The 14,574-nt window shown below is 57.7% G+C and overlaps 2 protein-coding genes across 6 annotated transcripts; both read left to right on the top strand.

The window, feature by feature from the left end:
* The first annotated feature begins 12 nt into the window (after positions 1 to 12).
* Positions 13 to 4,212, top strand: Pygo2 (pygopus family PHD finger 2). The gene is made up of 2 exons (XM_010643917.3): positions 13 to 339; positions 1,553 to 4,212. The coding sequence occupies exons 1-2, from the start codon at positions 298 to 300 to the stop codon at positions 2,606 to 2,608; spliced, it is 1,098 nt and encodes a 365-aa protein (XP_010642219.1). The 5' UTR covers positions 13 to 297; the 3' UTR covers positions 2,609 to 4,212.
* Positions 4,213 to 5,007: 795 nt separating this feature from the next.
* Positions 5,008 to 14,574, top strand: Pbxip1 (PBX homeobox interacting protein 1). Of its 5 annotated transcripts, none has more exons than XM_010643918.2 (12): positions 5,008 to 5,072; positions 7,117 to 7,199; positions 7,357 to 7,443; positions 8,737 to 8,863; positions 8,999 to 9,063; positions 9,137 to 9,302; positions 10,728 to 10,961; positions 11,053 to 11,076; positions 11,282 to 11,364; positions 11,457 to 11,588; positions 12,137 to 13,338; positions 13,720 to 14,574. In XM_010643918.2, the coding sequence occupies exons 3-12, from the start codon at positions 7,393 to 7,395 to the stop codon at positions 13,811 to 13,813; spliced, it is 2,178 nt and encodes a 725-aa protein (XP_010642220.1). In that variant the 5' UTR covers positions 5,008 to 5,072; positions 7,117 to 7,199; positions 7,357 to 7,392; the 3' UTR covers positions 13,814 to 14,574. The 5 variants fall into 5 exon arrangements, with proteins under 5 accessions (XP_010642220.1, XP_019066155.1, XP_019066158.1 ...); XM_019210610.1 differs by having other exon boundaries at positions 5,009 to 5,077; XM_019210613.1 differs by having other exon boundaries at positions 5,009 to 5,077; positions 11,282 to 11,340.

Consider the following 14,574-nt stretch of genomic DNA (forward strand, 5'->3'; position numbering starts at 1 on the left):
GGCCGGGGCGAGGGAGGGTGTCACGGATCGACTGGCGTTTGCACCCACGTGGAATCAAGGAGTCACCTGGACGCCGATAGTGTCGAGATGGGCTCTGTCATTCCAAGGAAAACGGAGTTGAGCATACGGCCAAACAGTTCATTTTTCACATAACGCTCCTCCTAGTACCGTATGTGTAAAATAAGTAAGCAAGTATACACTGCAGTTAAAGTGGTTCCTGGGGGAAGGGAGGTTGGAGAAACCTTAGGGAAACCCTAATACCAGCGTTTGCGTTTTGCTGCTCTTCCAGGTCTGCAAATGAAGAGCCCAGAAAAGAAGCGAAGGAAGTCGAATACTCAGGTGATTCCTGACAGCCCCTGGATGCCCTTGGGGGGCTCTGCTGCTCGGTTTGTGTCTTTTACCGAGTGAGAGATTGGTCTCTCGTTCTGTTTCTGGTCCTTTCAACCTTTTGATAAGTTTAAGGGAGGGATCTTTTGACCCCTGAAGAGATGTTGTGATTAAAGGTCTTAGTAGGCAGTGTTAGGGTTTTTGCCCTGGTTCCCTCATAATGATAAACACCTGCAAGACTGAGCCTTTTCTGAGGGCCAAGATTGTGTGCTTAGGTGCCTTTAAGAGTTTTGAGAGGTGTGCATTGGCCGTATTTTGCAGATGAGAAATCTGAGGCTTTAAAAAGTTAAATGAAGGCTGGGGATGTAGCTCAGTGGCACCGCACCTGCCTTGCAAGCACAAGGTCCTGAGTTCAATCCCTGGTACCAAGAAAAAAAAAAAAAATGAGCTAGCTGAGCCTGCGGTGCACAGCTGTAATCCCAGTATTCTGGGAGGCTGAGGCAGAAGGATGATAAGTTTGAGCCCAGTGTGGGCAATTTAGAGACTTAGTGAGACCCTATCTCAAAAAATAAAGAGCTAGGGATATAGCTCAGATGAATGCCCTGAGTTCAGTCTTCAGGACTACCAAAGAATAATAAAGTTAGATAAACTAAGCTTGGTGGCACACACCTGTAATTCCATCCACTCAGGAAGCTGAAACAAAAGGATTGTGAAATTGAAGCCAGCACAGGCAGCTTACTGATGTTCTGTCTCAAACATTAAAAGGGGCTGGAGATGTGGCTCAGCATTCACTGGGTTCACTGTACTGCACCAAAAGAAAAAGGGGCTGGGGATTTAGCTCAGTGGTTCTGGTGCCTGCCTCGCAAGTACAAGGGCCCAAGTTCGATCTCTGGTACCAAGGTGCGGGGGAAGCCTGCTTCAGGGTCAGAGCTGGTATTTCAGTGTAGTTTTACCTGTTTTTCGAAGTGCAGGTGTTGCAATGTTGCCTCCGTTCCCTCCCTGTTTCTCTGTTGCTTTTTTTTTGTACTGGGTATGGAACTCTGGTCCTGGTGCCTGCAAGGCAGGCAGCGGAGCTGCTGAGCCAAATCTCTGGCCCTCTCTGTTGCATCAAGGCCTTTTGGATTTTAGGTCTGAGCTAGCAGCAGCCCCCAGTCTGGACTGTGAGTGGTACTCCTGCTTTGGCTGTCTCCCTCGGTGACCCTCTTCCTCCTGTGTTCTCCACTAGGGCCCTGCATACTCCCATTTGACAGAGTTCGCACCACCCCCAACTCCCATGGTGGATCACCTGGTGGCGTCCAACCCTTTTGAGGATGACTTCGGAGCCCCTAAGGTGGGGGGAGCGGCCCCTCCATTCCTTGGCAGCCCTGTGCCCTTTGGAGGCTTCCGAGTACAAGGGGGCATGGCAGGCCAGGTGCCCCCAGGCTATGGCACTGGGGGTGGAGGGGGACCCCAGCCTCTTCGCCGACAGCCTCCCCCATTCCCTCCCAACCCGATGGGCCCCGCTTTCAACATGCCCCCCCAGGGCCCTGGCTACCCACCCCCCAGCAACATGAACTTCCCCAGCCAGCCCTTCAGCCAGACTCTGGGTCAGAACTTCAGTCCTCCCGGTGGGCAGATGATCCCAGGTCCAGTGGGAGGGTTTGGCCCCATGATCTCAGCCACCATGGCACAGCCGCCGAGAGGGGACCTGGGTCCCCCTTCTCTGCCCCAGCGCTTTGCCCAGCCAGGGACTCCTTTCGGCCCCTCTCTTCAGAGACCTGGGCAAGGGCTTCCCAGCCTGCCCCCTAACACAGGTCCCTTCCCTGGCCCTGACCCTGGCTTCCCTGGCCCTGGTGGTGAGAAGCCCTCGGACCCCCCTGCTCCCACTGCTTTCCCCCAGGAACCCCACTCAGGCTCCCCAGCTGCTGCTGTTAACGGGAATCAGCCCAGTTTTCCGTCAAACAGTAGTGGGCGGGGCGGTGGCACTCCAGACGCCAACAGCTTGGCACCCACTGGCAAGGCAAGTGGGAGCTCAGGGCCCCAGCCTCCCCCAGGCCTCGTGTACCCCTGTGGTGCCTGTCGGAGTGAGGTGAACGATGACCAGGATGCCATACTGTGCGAGGCCTCTTGCCAGAAGTGGTTCCACCGAGAGTGCACAGGCATGACCGAGAACGCCTATGGGCTGCTGACCACTGAGGCCTCTGCCGTGTGGGCCTGCGACCTGTGCCTCAAGACCAAGGAGATCCAGTCTGTCTACATCCGCGAGGGCATGGGGCAGCTGGTGGCTGCTAACGACGGGTGATACCGTGGAGATGGCCGGGGCAGTGCTCGCGTCCCTCCTGCTCTCCCAGGGTGTTTGTCTGGCTCTTCCGTCCTTGTTTCCACTGGCTTCCCATCCATGGAGCAGAAACCTGATGGTTCCAGGGCAGAAGAGGAACTGAGGTGGGTGGGCAGAAGAGCCCAGATCGCTCCCTTCTGAAAACTTGTGCATTGAGATCTGCAGATTCAGGAAACCACAGCCCTGCTGAGCAGAGCCATCTTTGGTGGCCATCTCTGGAGACCTGGATATGGCTGCAGGAGAAAAGGAGGTGGAGGATGTTCTGGAGGGCACTGGTGTCCTGTCTGCAGATGACAGACGCCCGACACCTGTGCCTGTCATCTGCATCTGCCCCACAGCTCCAGCTTTGGGTTTTGGATCCGAGGGTTCACTTTCTTGCATAGGGGAGTTCGATCTCTTCCCATTTCTACCGTGGCCCTTTTGGGCTTGGAGACAGCTTTAGGGGATCATTGGGACTTCTCCCTTTTTCTGCCCTCCTAGACTTCTCCATCTCCTCCCTCCGAGCACCAAATAGCTGGAAGACGCAGGAGCTCCTGGCCACGGCAGTTTCTTGGTGACTTGGGGAGAGATGCTGTCAGGACATATCTTCCTCATACCAAAGTCACTGGTCCTTACTCAGCTTCCTGCTTTTTTTTTTCCTTCTAGTGACCCCCCCCTTTTTTAGCCAAACATTGGGATATGTGGTGTGGCCCAGTGGAATATTTGAAATTGTCCCGGAGGCCTTGACTCCGGTGGTGCAGTCCCCCCCCTTGCCCATCTGTTGCACGTTATACTCAGCTCTTCAGCTCTTGGCGCCCTCGTCCCCGCCTCCCCGGCTACGCTGAAGGGAAGCTTGGAAGGGCACAGAGCCCTCATACCTCATTTCTTCTGGATAAGACTCCAAGTGAAACCCTGGTTGCAGCCTCAAGTGAGGAGGAAGTGGTGGGATCCTCAGTGCCATGGTGCTGAAGGGTAGAAAAGCCTCAAGATCTTTTGCTCCTCTTTTCTTGCTGTTCTTCAACATCATCTCCAGCTTGGTGACCTAGTATTTCTCATTCCTCTCAGCCAAAGTCCTGTGCTGGGCTTGATTTGTTTTTATTTTTAAAGCACTGCCTGCCAGTGATGGGCCTGGGGCCTGCTCAGAGCCACCTTTTTCCTTGCAGCTCCTGTGCACATTCCTCAGAGGGGTGCAGAAGCAGGCCTGGGTGTGGCCCTTTGCCCTGGGGGGCCACCCTTTGTGGTCCTCCCCCACTTCTCAGTTCCTTTGGTGGAAAGGACCCGCCCCTTATGCAGAGCCAGTGGTCTGTGGGGCTGTGAGGAGGGAGCAGTGGCTTCTGGGCTTCTCTCTTGGTCTCCCTCACACCAAAACAGCCTAGGTGGGGGGCTCAGCTTTGTGTTGTGTTTGTGCTTCTATTTGCCCCGACTACATTTGTTGCTACATTTGTGTTGTGTCCCCCTCCACGGTTTGTAAAATGCTCCTGGGGAGTGTCTGTCCCATCTGCCCCCTCTTGCCCGCTCCACTTTTTGGAAGAAGTGGGTGGCAAGAGATGTGGTGGGATCTTTTGTACGGTTGGATTAATAAAATGACTTGAAAATCCACATGTGGACTCTCCTGTTTATCTGCGGAGGCTGGAATGAGCCTCTGCCCTTCCTGGGAAGAATGGTGGCCAGAGGATGTCTAACGCCAGGGTTCCTGGAAGATTCAAACCTCAGCTGGTACTGCTGTTTCCCACCCTCCTCCGCCCCAGCTGTGAGAAACCGAGTTTCCTTTCTGAGCACATTCCTGGGCCAGGCAGATTTGGCTCTGGGAGACCATGCTGGAGCTCTTCTGGGTTTAGTGCCCACCCTCCTACCTCCCTGTCTTTTGGGGTCAATTTTAACCCCGAGAGCGAGCTAGGCACTGTCTCCTGTCTAGCAGGTTGCATCTTGGGATGCTTCCCAGGCCTCCTCCCCCTCCCCTGTTAAAAGTGGCAGTGGCACCCCGGAGCCGCGCAGGAACGAGCGGGGAGGGCGGCGGGAGGGCTATTTCTAAACGCGGTCGCCACCGTCCCTCTCCCCGCCCCCACCCGACAGCTGTCTCTGTCCTGTAGCGGATGAGGCTCCGGTCCTTGTTTGCGGGGTCACCACCCTTCGCCTTTCAGTTTAGACCTTCCCTCTAGAAGCTCTGGACAATGGGAAAAGGGTGAGCTCACTCAAAGTCCAATTTACTAGGACTTCAGATGCCCACCGGCAGGTAAATCCGGGTTTAGATGCTGCGTAGATTACCCCCTGTCGGCCCCGCCCCGGCTCTCAATTCCAGTCTTTATTGGTCGAAAGTTTCCGCCCCCTTGGGGGAAGTCGACTTTTTATTGGTCAGTCTTCAGTGACGTAACCATACACTTTCCTGGGCTGGAAACCAGGGGAAGAAGCAACAAGCGAGCTGAAGACGGAAGGGAGGAAGCTGGGTCAGGTCAGGTAATGTCCTGGCTGGGACGGGGCCCACCGAGCCCCTGCGAGAAGGGATTCCTGGAGGGCAGGACAGAGCCCTAGAAGGCATGGCTGCCACCCGGGTCCACAGAGCAGCTTTTCAAAGGACCTAGGGCTGGGGGAAGCGGGGCGGGTATTTGCTAGGCGGGCACTTGCTCTGGGTCCTCAGGCGGGCTCTTTTGGCCCTATGTCCTTTGCCTTGGAGTTTGGGAAGCAACTGTGAGAAGGGTTGAAAACAGTTGGAGCTGCGACTTCCTGGCTTTATACAGAGTGGGAGAGCTCCCCCTTTAGCTGTCTTTTAGAAAGAGCAGAAGTTTTGACGAACCTTACGGAATGTTTTTGTTGAATCCTGCTGAATGGATAGGAAGGGAATAGTGAGGAGGCAGTAGGTTTTCTTCTGAGACATAGATAAGAAGAAAAAGCTCTCAAAACAGCAGGGAAGCAGGCAGATCAGACAGCAAGCAGAACGAACTTCCTAATAAGGCAGTGAGATGCTGGCTGTGGAGAACTGGGATCTATTTTAGGATCTTGGATGAATACAGCCAAGAGAAAAGTCTCAGGATTTGGGACACTGGAGAGGTTCCACACTGTCCCTTGTTTGGGTTTCAGAAGTGTTTGTCTTGGTGACCCAAATACCATTGCTGGTTTCCTTGGAGACGGTGGGTCTGCCCGACATCACCCTGGTTGCCATGGTACCTTGTTCTGGAGGACCTGAGCAGGCTGTACACAGCGAGGGATAAACAGGGACTTCAGCCCAAGCTGCTGCCACTTCCTTCCTGCCACCACCTGTTAACAGTGATACGCAGCAGGGGAAGATGATAGTGTTGGGGGAGGGCTGAGACCAGAGGCTGAACAGTGCTGTCTGCGGGTATCCTTGGGCAGTGGGGAAAGGTACTGCCCATCCCTGGCTCTGTGGGGAGGGTGCATGTGTCTGGGAGGTTTGAGCATAAGGGGTGAGACTGGCAGGTGTCGGTCACCGGTCCTGGGCCTGGATATTTTTTTCTTTGTACCAGGGATCGAACTTGGTACTTGTGCTTGTGAGGCAGATGCTGGAACCACTGAGCTAAATCCCTGACTCCTGGGCCTGGGTTTTGACTGGTGAGAGCCACAGGTCGTCCAGGCACCACATGGATTTAAAGCCAGCTAAGAGGAGGGAGCTGCTGGCCTGCCCCTTCCCCAGCATTCCCGACTGAGTCAGCTTCTGCTTGCTCCCTCCTCTCCCCCCGGAAGCCTTCATTTGTCTTCCTCTGAAGGGTCATGGTCACGCACTAGGGATCAGCTTATGTGTCACTCCCCCCTTGTGCCTGCTTCTGACCCTGCTCCCCAGCCTTCGTTGAAGGAGGGGGTCCCTCTCTTTTCACCTTGCTCTATGCCCCCACCTTGCCAAGACAGCTAATATATTCGCAACAGGTAGCACAAGAGTCCTTATTTCTGTCTGTTTTTTTGCAACTATGAAGTGATTTATACATGATCGTTGACATAAATCCCTTTTCCTGGTCACCTTCAAGTTCCCTATGACCAAGCTCTGCAGATTACTGAGAAGGGAAACAGAATTTAGGACGGAGAGTGATGAGGAGATTGGCAAAGGTGGGCTCTCAGCCTGGCTGTACCTGAGCACCATCGGAGGGGCTTTCACCCCGGGATCAGTCACAGAGAGCCAGCGTGCACTGGAGTCAGAGCCTGAGCCAGGCCACACAGGACGGGGTGGTGGGGAGGCTGTGGGCGGCCATCACAGCTGCTTCTGTCCAGGCCCTGAGGGAACAGGTGGTGGTTTGGGTGTGCAGTAGGCTTCTCTGCTTTGTTTTTGTCACTCTTAGCTTTGGAATGTCTTCGGAAAGTCATCAGTCAGCTTTCCTGGGCTTCTTCCTCTCCCATAACCTCAGGGAGTTGTACTCCAGAGCCTTTCCAGCCCTCGGTGCCCTTTATTTTTGGTATCCAGGATAGAACTCAGGTCCTTGTGCTTGCCAGGCAGGCAGTGGAACCACTGAGCTAAATCCCTGGCCCTGTTGGTGCTTTTGACCTTTCAGGATCTCTGTTCAGTTTTCCATAGCCAGTGGATCCCTGGAAGAGGCAGCTTCCCTGTGGCTGTTGGCAGGTGCTGCTTTGCAAGGTAAATACTGCTCAGAAGAGCTAAGGCATAGGGTTAAAAGTCCTGGAACCAGCCTGGGCTTGGGGGGCTGCTGCCCAGCCCTTGACCTTTGAAGCCAACCAAGACTGTCCTCTCTCCTGAAGGGAACTCCGGTCCTTACCAGAGTCTTTCTTTGCAGGTGGCAGACACTGTGGCCTCAGGGACCTCAGCAGCTATGACTTCCTGCCCAGACTCGGATAATAGCTGGGTGCTTGCTGGTGCAGAGGTAGGAGGAGCATGCCTGGAAACCAGGCTGGGCTGCTTCCTGGTGTGTCCTTTTCCTTGGTCCTGATGGTCCCCTATGCTGCCTCCTGCTGGCTGCTAGAGGAATTCCTGTAGCAGAGAGGAGATCTGGCCTCATGGCTGGCTACTGGGCCTTGGGTTGCACCTGAAAGCAGGGTGATTAGGTCAGCTGAGAGGAACAGGGAAAGCATTCTAGTGGGGAGACCAGCAAGAGCTGACGTCACTGAGGTCACAGTGGGAGAGGTGTGTGGGGAAGGCTCTGAGGAAGCCATTGCTGCCGTGTCGGAGGGAGGGCAGGGTGGGCCCTGGGAACCCTGGAACCCATGTGCCTAGGTGGCCAGGCCTCCTCCTCACTGGCAGTCAGTTAAGGGCTCTGAGTTGGAGGACAGGTATCGCCTTGGAAGAGGCCAAGCTGCTGTGTGGGAGTGAGTTTGTCTCATGCTCCTATAGCCATGCAATAGCAGTTGGTGTAGAGCAATCCAGAGGGCTCCTGAGTCCTGAAAAGAAAGAGGGGTTGGTGAGGTGGGGCCTGGCAGTGTGTCAGAGGAAAAATCTCCAATCCCTGTGACTGCAACGTTGGGACCGTTAGGAGGGGAGGGGAGGAGTTGACGTAGACGTGGCACTGGAAGAGGACACCCACCTGGATGTGCTGGCAGAGGGGCGGCAGGTGAGCGGCGGCAGGCTCGGGCAGCCCTGACCCGGGTGTCCTGGCTGATGGCTGAGGGATGAGGGTGTGAGTCTAGTGTTGTAGACAAGGCCACGAGAAAAATGTAGTTTGAAAGCTGCAAAGAAACATGCAGAGGTCCAGAATTATTCTTGGAGGGGTCGCAGGAGCCGTGGGAGGTGGGGGCGGCAGTGGGCACACACAGAGGCTGGGGCTGGGCTTTGAGCTCCCAGGAGCCAGGCAGTCTGGGGCAGCACCTGGGCTTCTGCCAGCAGCTGCTAGGCAGGGAAAGGCAGAAGAATACAGAGGATATAACCAGATGGGCAGCTGCAGGAGCACCCTGGGAGCAATGACTCTGACGCTTGGGCACTCAAGAAACCACTGATGCCGAGAAGGTGGCATCTTCCCCTAGCCTCTGTGGGTTCCTCACAGCAGCCCTGAGGTCAGGAAATGGCTGAGCCGGACCCAGTGGGGACGGCTCTCCTACCTCCACCGAGCAGTACTTTTGGATGTGCAGCTGGCCCCAGGGACCCCAGCACAGCATCCCTGCTCCTTCCTGGTTTTGCCCTGCTACCCTCCTTCTAAGTAACCCTGCTAACCCTCTCCCTCTAGAGTCTGCCTGTGGAGACCCTGGGGCCAGAACCTGGGACAGACGCTGAGTCTCAGAGAGGCCCCCAGATGCCTGGAAGCACCTCCCAGGCAGATGGTGAAGAATCAGCTGGGACCTCGGGCGGAGAAGGTAACAGGGCTCCGTGGAGGGCAGTGGTGTGGTGCCCATTTCCAGGGGGTGAGGTGGTCTGCTCAGTCTTCCAGCCTGGCAGGGGTGTGTGGGAGCCAGAGGTGGTGTAGGAAGTCAGCCTTTCTCTCTCCACAGAGAACTTCTTCCAGACAGAAAGCCCCCCTGCCGGTTCCACTGTGCCCAAGGACACTGGGGCTGAGGTGAGGTGAGGACCCTCACCAGGGGCGGGCGGGAGGTGGACAGGGCAGATGCTGCTCAAGGCTGTGTCCCCAGCAGGCTGCTGTGGGCGGTGATGGCCTTGGTGTGGAGCCCCCTGGCCCAGGAGACACAGTGCTCCAGGGAGCCTTGCAGGAGGCAGCAAGCCTAGGCACAGACACAAATACACAAGACATGGAGGACCAGGGCACCCTGCAGAGTCTGCCCTCCACCCCCAAAACAGGTGAGAGTCCTTTGCTGGCCTCCTGGAAGGTGTGGAGGGAGCAGCCATCCATACGGGTGGGGCAGGGGCTCAGGTCCTTGCTCGACACACCGCTGAGGTCTCGGCCCAGAGAGCTTGAGCAGGGTCACAGTGCCCCAGCTGGCCCACCCTTCCCTGCCCCGGTGCCGCTACTTCCTGCTTCCACGACTCAGTCTTCGTCTGCAGTTGCTCTCTGGTGCCCACTCAGGGCCTGGGAGCAGGGAAAGGAGGGTGCTTCATGGCCTCTAAGGAGCGGACCAGGCCCAGCCAGAGTGCCGGTCAGACCCAGGAGGCCACCGAGGGCAGGTGACAAAGGGCTCCCAGTGGAGAGGGCGTAGTCCAGCCAGGACAGGCTGAGGCAAGGGAGAACAGCTGAAGGCGCCATCTGAGTGGCCCCTCAAGCACAGGAGAGGGAAGTAGGAAGGGCAGGAGAAGAGGACGTTCCGGGCCACGGCTTCAGCATCCGCAGTGCACAGTAGGCCCATGGCTGTGGGAGAGCCGTGCTGGAGCTGTCGCTGTGGGGACACGGAGGCAGAGCCGGGCCCTGCAGGGCTCCGACCTGAATCAAGGCTGCTCCTGGGTGAGGAAGGTAGACGGGAGGCTCAGGACACGAGTTCTCAGTGGGAAGCAAAGAGGGAGGACTTAGGACAGCCCGTGGCCACAGTGGTACTTTTCCCTGAACTGAGGGAACAGAGAGGAGGCACCCTGGTCCTGTGGATGTCTAGGAGTGTGAGGCATTTACACAGTCTTTGTCTCCCTGGAGGCGAGGAAGGGTTCCAGGCCAGGGACTTGCGGGCCATAGTGGGGGTCGGGTAAGAGGGTTGTGACCTGTGGACAGAGAGAAGCAGAGGCCGAGGTGGCGGCAGGAAGACACTGCAGTTACAGGAGCAGAGACCAGCTAGGGAGCAGGTTGAGAAGGCACATTCGGAGGGTCCCGGGGGTTGGATGGATGGTGACCCCTGCAGGAGCTTGACACGAGCTCGACACGAGCTCCATCCTGGAGGAAGGAGGGATCGTTTAAGGATGGAAGTGACTCTTCTTTTCTTTTTTTTTTTTTTAGTACAAGGGATTGAACCCAGGGCCTTTGCATGAGCTACAACCCCAGCCTTTTATTCATTTTTCATTTTGAGACAGGGTCTCACTAAGTTGCCCAGGCTGGGCTCAAACTTGCAGTCCTCCTGCCTCAGCCTCCTGGAGTGCAGGGATTACAGGCCTGCACCACCATGCCCAGATGCTCTTGTCCTTTGTAGATTGAAAGGACAGGTCTCCTGTCTCCATTCTGGCGGGGGCAGTGCTCAGTATCCAGCAGGAACGGGCAGGGTATGGCAGGCTTGGGGCCTCTGTGCCTTCCTCCATTTCCCTCTGCGTCCTGTCTCTAGCGGCTTCACTGTCCTGTTCCATCCCTAGCTTGGATTCTGGAGGAGGGCCGCTGCTCCACCAGTGAGGAGGACACCGACGTGGACATGGAGGGTCTGCGGAGACGTCGGGGCCGCCAACTCAGCCCGCCTCAGACAGTGACACCCTTGGGCGTGGAGGACCAGGCCAGGGGTGAGGGTGCCAGCGGGGAGCTGGGCATCTCACTCAACATGTGCCTCCTTGGGGCCCTGGTTCTGCTGGGCCTGGGAGTCCTCCTCTTCTCTGGTGAGTGGAGCCTCGCTTGCCCTCCTGCCTGCTCACACCTTACCCTTCAACCCCTCCCCGAGGCTTCACTAGGCTCTGTCTCCATCCGCAGGTGGCCTCTCCGAGTCGGAGCCGGGTGAGCAGGGAGGGCCCTGGCACCTGCCTGTGTGTGTTTGTTGCGTCGGGAGCAGTTGGTATTGTTTGGGGAGCATGTGATTTCCTACTTTATGACTGTATGGGCTGTGCAGGCGACACCTTTACCAGCGGGGCTGGGCCACAGGTTGCTCTCAGCACGACAGTGGGGTGGGGTGGGGCTGGGACCAAGCCTCATTTTCCTGCAGGGCCCATGGAGGAAGCAGAGCTGCAGGTCTTCTCCGATGCTGGCTCAGACCCTGACTTGGTGGGTGCCGTGGGGGATGGGCAGGTATGTGTGGAGGTCTCCACAGCGGGGCCTGGTGGGAACCTGGGCAGCTGGGCTGTAGGATAGCATGAGGTAGCTGGTTCTTCTGTCCTCAGGATGGACTGAGGGAACAGCCGCAGGCCTCCGTTTCCACTGACAGTGTCCCCAGCCTGCAGAACATGGGCCTTCTGCTGGACAGGCTGGCTAAGGAGAACCAGGATATCCGGCTGCTGCAGGCCCAGCTGCAGGTAGGCATAGGAAGGAGGGCATGGGGTCAGTTAGCCAGGTGTCCGTCCCAAAAAGGAGTTTACCCTTTCCAGCATACACCGTGAGCTTTCCCAGTTCTGTGTTTGCATTCCTCCTGCCAAAGTCTGTACCAGGGTTGGTGGGTATGTTTCATGGTATTTCACCGCTGAATAACTGTTACGTTCATCCTTTGAGTGCTGTGCAGAGAAGGGTTTGAAGACCACCCAAGGCTCATGCCAGGAACCGTGATCACTTGTCAGAGTTGGCTCTGGGTACATTGTGGAGATGGGGCCACTGGAGCTGCACAGTGGCTACCTTTAGGGGAGAGAAGAAATGTGCTTATGTGAGGACACAGATGTTAGGCTCAGGATAGAATTTGGGAGCTCCAGGGCCTGTTCTAGGGAGGGGAGGCATTGGGAGGAGATGAGGTCCCGGCCGTCCATGGCTTGGTTGCCTGTCGGCAATGGTGGGAAGGTACTGAGATGGAAGGCACGGGGCCGGTCCCGACAAGCACTTCTTGTGGCTTCTTCCATCTCTAACCCCATTCTAGGCCCAGAAAGAAGAGCTTCAGAGCCTGATGCAGCAGCCCAAAGGGCTGGAGGAGGAGAACGCCCGGCTCCGGGGGGCCTTGCAGCAGGGCGAGGCCTCCCAGCGGGCCCTTGAGTCAGAGTTGCAGCAGCTGAGGACCCGGCTCCAGGCACTGGGGGCTGACTGCACGCGGGGCCCCGATGGGGCGTGCCTCAGCGGGGGCCACAGCCCACAGGGTGGCAAGGCCACCACGGAGCAAGGCCACCGGGGGCAGGACCCAGGGTCTGGCTTCCTAGAGGAGAAGGCGCAGCTGGAGGCAGAAGCCCAGGTGCTGAGGAGGGAGCTGCAGAGACAGCGGCAGCTGCTGAGCTCTGTGCAGCAGGACCTGCAGAGGAGCTTGCGGGACGCCCGCCAAGGGGACCCTGCTCACGCTGGCCTGGCCGAGCTGGGCCACAGACTGGCCCAGACTCTGAGGGGCCTGCAGAAATGGGGCCAGGACCCGGGGGCCCCTGCCAATGCCTCAGAGGCTTGGCATCAGAAGCCCCAGAGGGTTGGCAAGGAGAAGTGGCGCGATGGACAGAGGGTTGGGAAAGCTGAGCCCTGGAAGCACAGGAAGGAGTCCAGCTGGGAGAAGAGGAAGAGCTCCGGGGGTGAGGATGGGGAGCCGGCAGGGAGCTGGAAGGAGGACAAACCGAGGGGGGAGAAGCGGGCCTGGAAGGACGGGAAAAGACAGGACCCCAAGGAACCCGCGTGGAAGAGCGGGAGTCACCACTCCGGAGAAAGGCAGGAGAGTCCCCGGGGGAGGGAGGGCGCTAAAGACAGTCAGGACCCCTGGCCCCATTGGGAGGACCTGCTGAGGCGCAAGTACAAGGCACCCCAGGGCTGCTCAGGCGTGGCTGGATGTGCCCGGCAGGAGGGCCTGGCCTTCTTCGGCTCCGAGCTGGCTCCCGTGCGGCAACAGGAGCTGGCCTCTGTGCTGAGGACATATCTTGAGCAGCTTCCCTGGGCCGGGCGGCTGGCCAAGGAACTGCCCCTCTCACCTGCCTACTTTGGTGAGGATGGCCTCTTCCGGCATGACCGCCTCCGCTTCCGGGATTTCGTGGATGCCTTGGAGGACAGCCTGGAGGAGTTGGCAGTGAGGTGGACAGGCGATGACGATGAGGTAGATGACTTCGAGGACTTCATCTTCAGCCACTTCTTGGGAGACAAGGCACTGAAGAGGAGGTGGGCACATCTGGGAAGGAGGTGCAGGAGCATGGGCCCCTCGTGGGGTCTTTAAGGACTTCTGGTCCCTGGCTCGCGTCCTTTTGAGAAACATCCAGATGCACTTGCTGTCTTCCCTTGGGGCGCCCAGGGTCCTGAGGAGTCCCTTTTGGGATGGGGCCAGGGGTTCTCCTGAGCTGTCCTGCCCAGCCCGCACCTCCTGGCCTGGGGTGTACAGAAGACCCCAGCTCCCTGCCTCCCCAGTGAGAGCCTCCATCCTGGGAGGCCAGCTTTTCCCCTCCATGCGTGGTGGTGGCCACCTGGGCTGGCTTCCTTAAGGGGAACAGGATCCCCTCCTATCTCCTCAAGGCCTCTTTCTCCTCCACCCTGTGTCCCCCACAGGTCAGGGAAGAAGGACAAGCACTTTCGGAGCCCCAGACTTGTGGGGCCCAGGGAGGAGCACAGCCACCACCCCCAGCACTACCACCGAGGCTGAGCCCTGTGTGTGGGCCTGGCCTCAGCCTGGAGTACCTCACTGACTCCTGGCTTCAGCAGACCATTCCACTGGCCTCTGGCTGGCTGGTGTCCTTGGGTGTCCTTCACAGAGGAGAGCAGCACCCAGCCCTGCACTGAGACCACTTTCTCTAGAAAAGGCCTTATCTGGACCTGCCTGCTGTCTATGCAAATGTGTGCAAATGCACAGGCCCCTGTGAGGGGTATGGGAAGGGGCCCTGTTGGGGGTGGGGCATTCGGATTCTTAGAAAAGCCAGAGAGCCTTCACCCCACCCTGGCCCAGCGCCTCTGGAGACTGACTAGAATCCCTGGCGGGAGGCCCAGCACCAGGGCTTGCTGTGGGGTTTGTTAGATTTGGGAGCAGCTGTCTCCAGGGGCTGAAGTCCCTTTCCTCTGCCTCTCGCGTGGCCTGACTTTCCCTGTGAACTGTGGGCTCGTGGCAGAGCTGTCCGTGACTTGGGGCCACCGCACCCTGCGACCAGAGGGCCTGGCACTCAGCTTTTCTCCGTCTTTTCCCTGGATGCCTTCCCCCAAGCTCAGGCCCTCCCTCGGGGCGGGGCCTTGCCCTGTGCCCACAGCTGGCTGCCTACACCCTGGGAAAGGTGACTGCACTGGCTTTGGAGTCTGAGCCTTGGGCCTACTTGGCGGAGTGATCTTGGGCAAGTTAATCTCTGAACCTTGGGCTCCTCATCCTCAAAGAGGGACTGAAGGGTTGAAAAAGAGGTTAAATAAAGCGATGGCTGC

This window comes from Fukomys damarensis, unplaced genomic scaffold (assembly GCF_012274545.1).
Source record: "Fukomys damarensis isolate Sample0158 unplaced genomic scaffold, DMR_v1.0_HiC HiC_scaffold_33, whole genome shotgun sequence".
NCBI lineage: Eukaryota > Metazoa > Chordata > Mammalia > Rodentia > Bathyergidae > Fukomys > Fukomys damarensis.

Bases quoted from the DNA above. Each gene is read 5' to 3' on its own strand.
- Pbxip1 (XM_010643918.2), top strand. From the start codon at position 7,393: ATGACTTCCTGCCCAGACTCGGATAATAGCTGGGTGCTTGCTGGTGCA. The intron at 11,077-11,281 runs GTGAGCAGGGAG...ATTTTCCTGCAG, and splicing joins CCTCTCCGAGTCGGAGCCGG to GGCCCATGGAGGAAGCAGAG. The intron at 13,339-13,719 runs GTGGGCACATCT...TGTCCCCCACAG, and splicing joins GACAAGGCACTGAAGAGGAG to GTCAGGGAAGAAGGACAAGC.
- Pygo2 (XM_010643917.3), top strand. From the start codon at position 298: ATGAAGAGCCCAGAAAAGAAGCGAAGGAAGTCGAATACTCAG. The intron at 340-1,552 runs GTGATTCCTGAC...GTTCTCCACTAG, and splicing joins GAAGGAAGTCGAATACTCAG to GGCCCTGCATACTCCCATTT.